Below are 13,087 nucleotides of genomic sequence, written 5' to 3' on the forward strand. Positions count from 1 at the left end.
AGCCCGCCTTAGCCCCTTGTCCCCTGCATTCCTTCACATCTACTACGGTCACTCTCTTCACCAATCTCTCCCTCTTTACTGGCACCATCCCCTCCCCTCTAAAACATGCCCTGATCACCCCCATACTTAACAAGCCCTCAGTGGACCCCACCAGCTTGAACAACTTAAGACCCATCTCCATCAAAACTTTTAGAACGCTTAGTCTACAACCGTCTGAGCACCTACCTCACTGACCACAACCTTCTTGATCCCTTACAGTCCGGCTTTCGTTTACTACACTCCACTGAAACTGCATTACTGAAACTCACTAATGACCCACTAACTGCAAAACCCAATGGCCACTACTCGACCTCTCTGCAGCCTTTGATACTGTTGACCATCCCCTCCACAAAAAAAAAAAAAAAACTCTGGTCTCTTGACCTTCAAGACTCTGCTCTCTCCTGGCTCTCCTCCTACCTATCACAGCGCTCATTCTGTGTGACCTATAATTCAGTTTACTCCTCCCCACTTCCTCTTTCTTTAGGGGTGCCTCAAGGTTCTGTCCTCGGACCTCTTCACCATTTACACCTCCTCCCTTGGTCAGGTAATAAACTCCTAGGGCTTCCAGTATCACCTCTATGCTGACAGCAAATATCTCTACTCCTTGATTCTCGCATTACTGTAAAGGATATTTGTAAGTTCTGTATATAAAATGGTATTCTATTTTGTATATATTGCACACTGCGCTTGGCACTACTAATGTTTCCTTTACATGTTTGCATTCTTTCGAGTCCTGATTAGAATTAGCCTGCCTATGTTACACTCCTTGTTACCATAAAAGTACAATTGTAATATCAATGTGATACCTATGAGATCATGTGTATAAAAACCTTCTATTAAACCTTCTATTGCATCACAATAAAATATTTGGAAAGATGCTGGGTGTATATTGTGTGTGTTTCTTACTGCAGTAGTTATTAATTTGGAACTACTAAATCAATATAAGTGTAGGAGTTGCCCATCTATAAAATATCCAGAACAATTACTAACTGATATGTCAGCATGGATGTCACCCTCCCCCCACTTCTCCATCAACATTAATATTACAACCATCAGTCCCTCCCCTCATACCAGGGTGCTAGGTGTAATTCTGGAATCTGACCTGTCCTTTCAGACCCCAAACCAATCACTGTCCAAATCTTGCAGACTTCACCTCCGAAACAGCTCCAAAATAGGCCCCTTTCTAACCGTTGACCCCACTAAGCACCTTACTCACTCAGCCAAGGTCGTTAGCTTGCAATGATGACCACTGGAAACACACAGGGACCGGACCTTACAGCTGAAAACCACCCTAGGTGTCTTGCAGAATTCATAGCCGTACTTCAATGGTACACTCAGAGTGGGCTCAGAAGAAAGAAAAACTGCACACAGGACCCTCTGCAGACTGCACACAGCGGCTCTACTCTGTCAAGTGACTATAAGGTCTAGTCCCTGTGTGTTTCCAGTGGTCATTTCAAGCTAAAGGCCGTGGCTGGGCTACAGCCAAACGCCCTTTCTGCTTGCTATCTGGTAAGAAGGTTTATGATACGGTTACTCTTTTCTGTGTGTGGAGTTAATGTGGTGTCATTGGAGGACTGATTTATATAGACTATTGGTCTATTAATAATATTACACATAATGTACAATGGCGCAGCTCTACCCCCCCCCCCCCCCCAATCTCTCCTGTTTATGTGTGTATCCAACATTTGAGCTGCTGCCTGTGTCACTTTTTATTATTCATTATTTGTTGACTAGCCCAGTTTTTCTTTCTACCTTACTCACTCCCTTATTATCTCTTGCCTTGACTATTGTAAATCCCTTCACATTGGTATACATCTCCGCAAGCTATCCCCTCTTCAGTCTATCGTGAATGCCGCTGCCAGACTCATCCGCCTTACCAACCGTTCAGTGTCCGCCACACCTCTCTGCCAATTGCTCCACTGGCTTCCCAATGCCCAAGAAATATAATTCAAAACACTAACAATAAAATACAAAGCCATTTACAATTCTGCCCCGGAGCTACATCACCAGATCTTATCTCCAATTATCACCCAAAACATCCTCTCCGCTGCTCCAAAGACCTTCTGCTCTCTAGCTACCTCATCTCCTTCTCCCATGCTCTTCTCCAGAACTTATCCAGAGCCTCTCCCATCCTCTGGAACTCACTGCCCCAAATCTGTCCGGTTATCTTCTGCTCTGTCCACTTTTAGGTGATCCCCAAAAACTCATCTCTTCAGGGAGGACTATCGTGCCTTCAGCATACAAACAAATCTTCTACTTCCCTCATCAGCTCATCCCTCAGTCACTACCTTTTTTTTGTTTCATCAGTCCCTCCCTCTTGGATTGTAAGCCCATAGGAGCAGGGCCCTTCAAACCCTCTTGTACTGAATTGTACTGTTGGTGTATTGTCTCCCTTTAGATTGTAAAAAGCTGCACAAATTGTTGGCACTACATAGGTGACATTGCTGCTCCCCCATAAAAAAACAGTACAATGAGTAAGCATTATACATACATGCATTAGGACAGTAAGTGTATTACTGGCAGGATCACAAAGTGGAAAACAGCAATAATTAAAGAGGAAGTAAACCCTGATGAGTTTACTTCCTCTTTTATTCCCTGCAAAGGTAAAGCATAATGGACTACTATGCATCGCATAGTAGTCCATTATGTGTCACTTACCTGACACAGGAGCCAGCGATGTCACCGCTGTCCCCTGTAGTCCGGCGCATCCATCTTCTCGGTGGGTCTCGCCGCTCCGCCGCTGTCAGTCGGCGAAGCCGTCACTCCTGCACATGGGAGCCGCCGCGCGCGCCATATTCGCCATTGACGGTGCCGCACTCAGTGCGCCTGCGCGCCGTAGACAGCGGTGCCTGTCTTTAGGCAAATATCTCCTAAACCGTGTATGTTTAGGAGATATTTCTTGGACCTACAGGTAAGCCTTAATCTAGGCTTACCTGTAGGTCAAAGTGTGTTGTAAGGGTTTACAACCACTTTAATACATTTGTTTTGGGGTTTAGATATGCTTATAATATTTAGATGTACAAAGTAGTGACATGCAACCAAGATGGTTATTGATATGGCAATTATCAGTAAGGACTTTGGTACATTACACCTACTTTCACATGATACTTACATGTGAATACAGCCTAAAAATAAATTAAATAATTTTTGATGTTTCTTATTGTATACTTTATGGATTGTACAATAATATTTTTAATGATAAATATGGGGTAAATTAAGGCACATTTAGAATACCTTGGTTTTGCTTGTTTAGGAGCACTTTGTATGTATAGTCTTTCGGATAATACCTTCAGAACATTTTAGGTTAAAAGAATTTATAGCAAACCCAAAGCCATCTTGTATTTCTTTTTAGAGGTGAAATTTGAGGTCATAGCTAATGAATAGACATTTTTTTTCTGTCTTAGGAGACTGTGCAAGTTTGTACCCTCTCCCAGGTTGTAATTCAATGCGTTAGACGCTTAGTAAAATAAACAAGATAAGGGGAGATTCCACAGACGGTGTATCGTTTAGAAATGTATTATAATATTAAAATGGTTGTATAGTCAAATTTTTTACTTTAATCTACAGGAAAGCCTATAATAAGACTTACATGTAGGTAAAAAAAATATCTCCTAAACCTGTACGGTTTAGGGGATATTCCCCTCGCAATGTGCCGCTGACTGCAGCGGCGCATGCGAACAGGGGATTCTCAGCTGAAAGTACCGGAAAGAAATCGATATTGTGGCTCCGGCCACTCACAGCGCCGGAGCCGTGATACCCGGAAGAAATACACAGGGAACATGTCAGCTCCCTCGGTGTGGATCAGGCCAGATGTCGGGGCCTCGTTCTAAGGTAAGTATTTCATAATGAGCTAGTATGCACCGCATCCTTTGCAGGTCAGGGAAAAAAAAAAAACTTCAGCAGGTATACAACCGCTTTAAGTACAAGTAATGTATTAACCTAAGGTATATAGTATTATATTGGAATACTTCTATACATAAGTGAATAACGTCATATATATTAAATAATATTTTTTTGTATAATATGTTTACAGTGTATCTGTATTAATTAGTCACATATAAACCTGTTTACTACATATACATTATTATAAGGTTGCAGATATGGTATCCTATTTAATGGGAATATTCATGAATAACTGTTATGCTATCATTAGAATAATGACTTCACTTTCATGGCATTTACAACCCCAGTTAATTGTGTGGGGTAAACTTTCTCAACCCATATATTTTAAGAAGCGCCAGGACGGCTGGGGATATTGACACCTGATTGTCAACTATCACACAATTAATGGTATGTCATTAAGCCAAGGTCAGAAGGTTATGTCTATCACATACAAGTATGAGGAGCGATGGGAAGAAAAAAGGCTGAAGGAATGTGATCAATCAGGAGATCTCAGGAAGAAGGAAGAGAGGTTCTCTCTCTGCCTTGCTACCTAGAGCTGTCTATCTCTCTCGGGATGGGGGGGAGGAAGAGAAAACGATCATGTAGCAATGTTGAAAGAAGTTCCTTTGGGGACTACTCTTCTCAAACTGACAGACTTCTTAAAGTTCTGGTAAAGTATTAACCTTTCCATATTACCGTATATACTCGAGTATAGGCCGACCCGAATATAAGCCGAGGCCCCCAATTTACCCCCAAAAAAACTGGAAAACTTATTGACTCGTGTATAAGCCGAGGGTGAGACATGGCTGTCCATCCCTGTGTGTCCGTCCATCCCTGTGTGTGTGTCCGTCCATCCATCCCTGTGTGTGTGTCCATCCATCCATCCATCCCTGTGTGTGTGTCCGTCCATCCATCCCTGTGTGTGTATCCATCCATCCATCCCTGTGTGTGTGTGTGTGTGTCCATCCATCCATCCATCCCTGTGTGTGTGTGTCCGTGCAGCCTTGTGTGTGTGTCCAGCCTACCTCCGTCCCGAGCCTCCTCCGTCCCGAGCTGTCGTCCCGAGCCTCCGTCGTCCTGTGCCTCCTCCGTCCCGTGCCGTGCTGATGGATCGCCGCTCCAGGATGGCCGCTCTTCTCGGCGGCCATTCTACAATTCAAAAGCCGCGCCTCCGCCTCCGATAGGTGGAACACTCAATTTCCCAGCAGCCTGTGTTCCGCCTATCACGGACATCCTCTCATCCTCGTCCGTAGTACGAGGATGAGAGGATGTCCGTGATAGGCGGAACACTGACTGCTGGGAAATTGAGTGTTCCGCCTATCACAGGCGGAGGCGGAGGCGCGGCTTTCGAATTGTAGTATGTCCGCCGTCTGTCTGCTCGATACGCTGATCGAGCAGTCAGACGGCGATGACTCGAGTATAAGCCGAGGGGGGCACTTTCAGCCTCAAAAAAGAGGCTGAAAATCTCGGCTTATACTCGAGTATATACGGTATACCTTTTTGGTGATTGAATTGTTTTTGCATATACATTACTAAGACCATTTAAATATATGGCAAAGCAAATTGGAGTTGTATTTTTAACTGCAGTATGAAATAATTATATGCCAAATATTAAAAAACACACACAGTTTTGTCTGTCTTTATAAAGCTAAAGCCAATATCGGTACAATGGTATTATTATGATATATGTGTAAAATAGATTCACTCTAAATGACATAAAACTTGATTGGATTATCAAGCTGTGTACAATATGATATTTTGTCTGTGTACATTTAAGAGTGTAAGTAAGATCTGTTTGTTCTGAGAAGAGATCACGTTAAGATCAATGTTAAGGTAAACAAAACTGTTTACATAAGCCCGTGAGACCACAGAAGTTATTCACTTATGCCGTGTACACACGGTCGGATTTTCCGACGACAAAATCCGTCTGATTTTTTCTGATGGATTTTGGCCAAAACTTGTCTAGCATACACAAGGTTGCACAAAGTTGTCGGAAAATCCGATCGTTCTGAACGCGGTGACGTAGAACACGTACAACGGGACTATAAACCGGGCCAGTAGCCAATAGCTTTAGTCTTGTAATTTATTCTGAGCATGAGTGGCACTTTGTCCATCGGAACTGTCTACACACGATCGGAATTTAAACGATCGGATTTTGTTATTCGGAAAATTTTAGATCCAGCTCTCAAACTTTGTGTGTCGGAAATTCCGATGGAAAAAGTCCGCTGGAGCCCACACACAATCTGATTTTCCGAAAACACGATCCAATCGCACATTTTCCGTTGGAAAGTCCGACCATGTGTACAGGGCATAAGAGTTACCAAGTCTTAAATTTACAAGTATCATTTAAGTATTGAAATGTAATATTTTGTAATAAGAGCTTAACTGTGAATATTATCTTTATCATCATTTATCTCTGATATGTAGGAGTATATCCATTTATTTATTTTTTATCACAAAATATACGTGATATTATTTTGCACTGTATTTTTAGTTAATAAGTATATATGTTCTTAAGCAATATTATTTGTGTCACTTGTCTTCAAAATAACACGGATAAACTTGAATTTCTTGTTGGTATTGGTAGAGAATAGTAAATCTCCCAAATCAAAGATATGCATATTTTCATAATTACAATACTATTTTATTATTTGAGTATAAACATTCTGACAACCTCTTGAGAAAATATGGGACTCCAAATTTTGCTTATAATTTCAATGATTTACCTTAATCTGTGGTTTCTTTCCTCCTTGGCCCCACCCTGCTGAGTTGTGGGAGGAGCCACTTCCCTGAGATCCTGCACTGTTCCAGACAACACCCTCTTCTTCCTCATCCCAACTGCTGTGACGTGTCCCTGTTACCGGTGCTTCACTTTCTCCCCAGCCATCTTGCATAGATTTTGTACCTGTGCATAATTTTATTAGAGGATACATTAACATGAGAAAACGCACAAATGTTTGATAAAAAATAAAATCATCACAATATTGTATAGCAGCAAGAGTAAAAAATTACATTCCTTACAATATCAAATCAATTTCCATTCAGCAACTGTCATGATCTACATAAGGATCACCTGGGTCCTGATGTGGAAATGAATTTGTCTTTTATATTTTTAAGCATGCTATCCTGCACTTTAGCAAACCAGTAAGGACATGGTATGTAGAATTACCAGTTCCCACAGTGTTGCTATAGAGGTTCTGGACACTCAACAGCTGCAATTTTATTTAAATATCTTTATATTGTTAAGTTGGAGGAGGTAACAAATCAGGGATCTCTTCCATAATGGCCGTAGTGCAGTGAATAATTACTTCTGGGAAGTTCCAGACACACTAGAATAGTTAACACTCCCAGAAAAAGAGCCCTTTTACTATTCTTAAAACCCCAACAAGCCTCTAGAATCAGTTGGTAAAATGTTTACAGCTTAGTGGGGATTCAGTACCAGTGGGAAACGATTTTGTGTCACCATTAACCACTTCGCGCCGGGTGGACGTCCTGGGACGTCCTTGACTTTCTGGGGGTATATCTGAATGATGCCCGCAGCTACAGACATCATTCAGATATTGGCTCTCTCAGGCCGGCGATTCCCTGCACCATAAGAATGATCATAGCGGCTGCTCCGCAGTTTCATCGTTCTTACGGGCGGCGGGAGGGGATCCCCCCCCCTCGGTGCTTCTACCGACTCACCGATGGAAGCAGGATCAGCCGGCCCCCGGATGTTTATCATAGAGATTTTCAGGGGACCAGATGGTCGCCGGAGTCTCTATCGTTCAGAGGCCGGGCGCGATGTTATGATGTCACGCCTCTACATTCAAAAACCGTCGCCGCCTCGGGTGGGAAGCCGTGATCGTTTTTTTGTTTTTTTATTTTAGGCTTCCCAGCCTAGAGGTGAGATGTGGGGTCTTATTGACCCCATATCTCACTGTAAATAGGTCCGATCATGCCATATTCCTATTACAAGGGATGATTACATGTTGTAATAGGAATAAAAGTAATCAAATTTATTTTTTATTTTTTTTAAATTGTCAAACTAAAAAAAGAAAGTAAAATTAACAATAAAAAAAAAAGAAAATTTAAAGCGCCCCTGTCCCCGCGAGCTCATACGCAGAAGCGAACGCATACGTAAGTCCCGCCCACATGAAAACAGTGTTCAAACCACATGTAAGGTATCGCCGCAAACGTCAGCATGAGAGCAATAATTCTAGCCTCTGTAACTCAAAACATGTAACCAGTAAAAAATGTTAAAACGTCGCCTATGGGGATTTTTAAATACCAAAGTTTGGCGCCATTACACGAGCACGCGCAATTTTGAAGCGTGACATGTTGGGTATCTATTTACTCGGCGTATCTTCATCTTCCACATTATGCCAAAAAATTGGGCTAACTTTACTGTTTTTTTTTTTTTTAAAGCATGAAACTTTTTTTTTCCTGAAAAACGCGTTAGAAAATTGCTGTGCAAATACCGTGCGAGATAAAAAGTTGCAACAACTGCCATTGTATTCTCTAGGGTCTTTGCTAAAAAAAAAAAAAAAAAAAAAAAAACATAATATTTGGGGATCTATGTAATTTTCTATATAAACAAGGAAAGCAGGGGGAGAGGTGACTAGCCTCAACGGAACTTTTAATGGTATCAAACATTACATATGAAAAAAATCGCATAGCAATCAAAAAAAGTTTTTTTTAAAAACAAATTTTCTTAGAAATGTATTATACAAAAACATAACAGATTTTGCTAAAACAGCACCATGAATACAGATATACATCCATACAATACGTAGAGAAGAATCATTTGTGAACTCAGTCAATGTAGTATGATGCTCGACATCCGGGAACCCAGTGTGACGTCATGGTGACCAAACTGAAAAGTGGTGTGTGCAAAATTATTCGGCCCCTTTACTTTCAGTGCAGCAAACTCACTCCAGAAGTTCAGCGACAATCTCTGAATGATCCAATGTTGTCCTAAATGACTGATGGTGATAAATAGAATCCACCTGTGTGTAATCAAGTCTCTGTATAAATGCACCTGCTCTGTGATAGTCTCAGGGTTCTGTTGAAAGCACAGAGAGGATCATGAAGACCAAGGAACACACCAGGCAGGTCCATAATACTGTTGTGGAGAAGTTTAAAGCCAGATTTGGATACAAAAAGATTTTCCAAGCTTTAAACATCCCAAGGAGCACTGTGCAAGCGATCATTTTGAAATGGAAGGAGTATCAGACCACTGCAAATCTACCAAGACCTGGCCGTCCCTCTAAACTTTCAGCTCAGACAAGGAGAAGACTGATCAGAGATGCAGCCAAGAGGCCCATGATCACTCTGGATGAACTGCAGAGAACTACAGCTGAGGTGGGAGAGTCTGTCCATAGGACAACAATCAGTCGTGCACTGCACACAAATCTGGCCTTTATGGAAGAGTGGCAAGAAGAAAGCCATTTCTCAAAGATATCCATAAAAAGTCTCGTCTAAAGTTTGCCACAAGCCACCTGGGAGACACACCAAACATGTGGAAGAAGGTGCTCTGGTCAGATGAAATCAAAATCAAACTTTTTGCCCACAATGCAAAACGATATGTTTGGCGTAAAAGCAACACAGCTCATCACCCTCAACACACCATCCCCACTGTCAAACATGGTGGTGGCAGCATCATGGTTTGGGCCTGCTTTTCTTCAGCAGGGACAGGGAAGATGGTTAAAATTGAGGGGAAGATGGATGCAGCCAAATACAGGACCATTCTGAATGAAAACCTGTTGGAGTCTGCAAAAGACCTGAAACTGGGACGGAGATTTATCTTCCAACAAGACAAAGATCCCAAACAAACAGCAAAATCTACAAAGGAATGGTTCACAAATAAACGTATCCAGGTGTTAGAATGGCCAAGTCAAAGTCCAGACCTGAATCCAATCGAGAATCTGTGGAAAGAGCTGAAAACTGCTGTTCACAAACGCTCTCCATCCAACCTCACTGAGCTCAAGCTGTTTTGCAAGGTAGAATGGGCAAGAATTTCAGTATCTCGATGTGCAAAACTGATAGAGACATGCCCCAAGCGACTTGCAGCTGTAATCGCAGCAAAAGGTGGCTCTACAAAGAATTAACGCAAGGGGGCCGAATAATTTTGCATGCCCCACTTTTCATTTTTTTATTAGTTAAAAAAGTTTCAAAAATCCAATAGATTTCGTTCCACTTCACAATTGTGTCCCACTTGTTGGTGATTCTTCACAAAAAATAAAAATTTTAAATCTTTATGTTTGAAGCCTGAAATGTGGCAAAAGGTTGAAAAGTTCAAGGGGGCCGAATACTTTCGCAAGGCACTGTAGATGGAGATCCGACTTGGAGGCCACTTCCATTGAAATCAATGGGTACCAGTCGCCTAGAAGTAGTACAGGTCTGAAGTCAGAGCGACTTCAGTACTGTGCATTAAGATGGCTCTCATTCACTTACATTGATTTTTATATGTAGCGCGACTTGAGGTGACTAGGGGTGACCTGAAGTCGGATCCTGAGTTGCCCCTGTGTGAACGGGCTCTCATACCTCATGGACAAATACCTACGTAGGCCACAATCCCCGGCCTCAATTAGTTCGGCGGAAGCCGCAAACCCACCAGACGCACTCCCGCTGGTCGATCCCTCACTTTTTGCTGCTAATCCTCCACCCAAACCACACGGCCTGGGTCAGTTAGATCAACCTGCAATGGCTACTTTAGTGACGGTAGACATTTTAGATCTGAAATTGCAGGCCTTGCTTCAATGCCTTACACACACATATTACCAAGGAGGTAAATAAACTGGCTCATGAACTTGGAGGGGAAATAGACCAGCTAAGGGAAAGAACAGATACCCTGGAATCAAAGTTTGATGACATGGTGAATTATGTCCAAGCATTGGAGGATGAAAACACCAATCTTAAAAATGTGGTATCACAAATACACATACAACAAGAAGATCTTGAGAACAGGGAACGTCGGCAGAACCTTCGGATCCGCGGTGTCCCTGAGTCCATTACAAAGAAATCAGACCCTATCTTTTGTCTCTCTTTATCACTTTGGCACCCGACATTCCTGATATTGACTGGCGCCTTGACAGATCACTAGCTCCTAGACCACCCCAAGGTGCCAATCTCGAAGACATAGTAGTTTGTTTCCATTTTTACGAAAGCAAGGAAGCTTTGACCATAGCCACCCGTAACAGGTCCAGAGTGGAATTCAAAGGAGCGTAGATTCAAATCTTTAGCGACCTATCGCCCACAAGACTGGATAAAAGTGGCACTCTACGCCCGATTACCGCCCATCTACAGCACCATCAGATTCCCTACAGATGGGGCTTCCCCTTCAGTCTAACGGTAACCAAGGATGGCTCGCAACACACCATGAGAGACCTCCAGGAAAGTGAATCTTTCATCAAAAATCTGCGACTTCCCCCCATCCCTGAAGAGGATCTGCAAACACAGACTCCATTTACTAGACCCTTCTCAACACCTGGGAAAATATGGACTCCGGTTTGCCACAAACCCAGAAAAACCCCTTTCACCCCTCAGAGGAATGCATCCTCTAAAGGCCCTACTTGATAAATATTTTTGGATAACTCCTATGGCTTTCCTTTTTTTTTTTCCTTTTACACAGAGGCCCCATCTTCTTGCCTCTATGTTCTCAAGTCTCTGGGCTCAGAGGCTGAAATCCCCCTCCCTGTGGTTCTCACCCAAGAGCAATTGCTTCTGGGCAATTGCAGTTGAAAAGTTCCCAACTTACTTCTTTCATTTCATGTTCGGATTAGACTAGGACCAACGAGTTAAGTCTTGCGGACTGCCATGTTCCCTCTACATGGTCCTGATTTCTGACCATGTTCCCCTGGAGAGATTCCCCTCCTCGGGCATTCTACCTATATGGTTCCAAATATATGTTCTATTTTTTATCTTTCGTTTTTCTTTTTTTAGTTTAAGGATCCTTTTTGATCCCATGCTCAGTTACATAATCAGTTTTTATTTACAGGTTCATCCTTATTTGATGGTGTTTTTTTTTCTTTATTTTTAAGGTTCTATATGGGTCTTTTTTTTGACCCAACTAGGAAATGTGTCTATATTTCCATCCTCCAAATCTACCTTTACAGGTTTAATTATATAAGTATACAGTATTTGCTTTTTACATCATGGTTTGAGCAGAATGCCAGAATTGTCCACAATATATGTTAGTATATTTTCATGCAATGTTAAAAGGCCTGAACTCCATCCGAAAGAGGTGACTGGCCCTAAAAGAGTTCAAAGCCTCTAAGGCAGACGTGATCATGATCCAGGAGACACATTTCAAGGCAGAGGGATCGTTCAAATTTGCATCTAGACACTTTCCTACAACTTTTGCCGATCCTTCTGGAAAAGCTGGGGTGGCTGTCCTCCTCAAACGTTCCTCTGCCATACGAGTAAAATCCTCATATATTGACCCCCAGGGCTGTTATGTTCTCCTGGACTGTGATCACTTGAACACATCCTTTACCTTGATGAATGTGTATGCACCCAATTCGGGACAAATTGGTTTTCTAGAAAATTTCTTTGAGAAACTCCACACTTTTTCCCAACCCTTCCAGATTATTGGAGGAGATTTTAACTTATGCATGTCCCCAAACAAGGACAGGGCTGCCCTGTTTCAAAATACTCCCTCTCCACAGGTACAAAAATCTTCCTCCTCATTTCGTAGGACGATCAGGACACATGGACTGTTTGACTCTTGGAGAATTAAACATCCGACAGCCAAACAGTTCTCATTTTTCTCTCCACCCCACAAACTGTACACGAGACTTGACTATTTCTTTATTTCTGCACCTTTATTGCCATACCTAGTTGACTCAAACATTCTCCCAATCACGTGGTCAGATCACGCACACATAATTTTAGACCTTCTCTTGTCTGCGCCCAACCATAGGAAATGCCATTGGCGTCTTAACGAATCGCTCCTTAATGCACCTGTGACCCAAATAAACCTGCAGGAAAAACTAAACAAATTCTTTCAGATAAACAAAGATTCGGTATCGGAGATATCTACCTTGTGGGACGCTCACAAGGTGTTCTTCAGGGGTGAATGTATCGCCACTGGATCGCGCCTTAAAAAAGATAGAGACCTACAACCCTCAACCTTACTAACTCAACTATCAGACACCGAACAAAAACTGCTCAGGCATCCCACGGT

At 42.3% G+C, this 13,087-nt stretch overlaps 1 protein-coding gene across 13 annotated transcripts in view; it reads right to left on the bottom strand.

The window, feature by feature from the left end:
* The window catches only part of TNRC6B (trinucleotide repeat containing adaptor 6B), a 1,034,757-nt gene that overhangs the window by 459,024 nt on the left and 562,646 nt on the right, over nt 1-13,087 (bottom strand). For all 13 annotated transcript variants that reach the window (XM_077452437.1, XM_077452434.1, XM_077452436.1 and 10 more), the window contains one exon: nt 6,648-6,826. In XM_077452437.1, the coding sequence (XP_077308563.1) occupies nt 6,648-6,826 (179 nt within the window). The remainder of the gene's footprint in view (nt 1-6,647; nt 6,827-13,087) is intronic.

The sequence above is a fragment of the Lithobates pipiens genome, unplaced genomic scaffold (assembly GCF_037356315.1).
Source record: "Lithobates pipiens isolate NorthernLeopardFrog02 unplaced genomic scaffold, aLitPip1_a1.2 Scaffold_23, whole genome shotgun sequence".
NCBI classification, from domain to species: domain Eukaryota; kingdom Metazoa; phylum Chordata; class Amphibia; order Anura; family Ranidae; genus Lithobates; species Lithobates pipiens.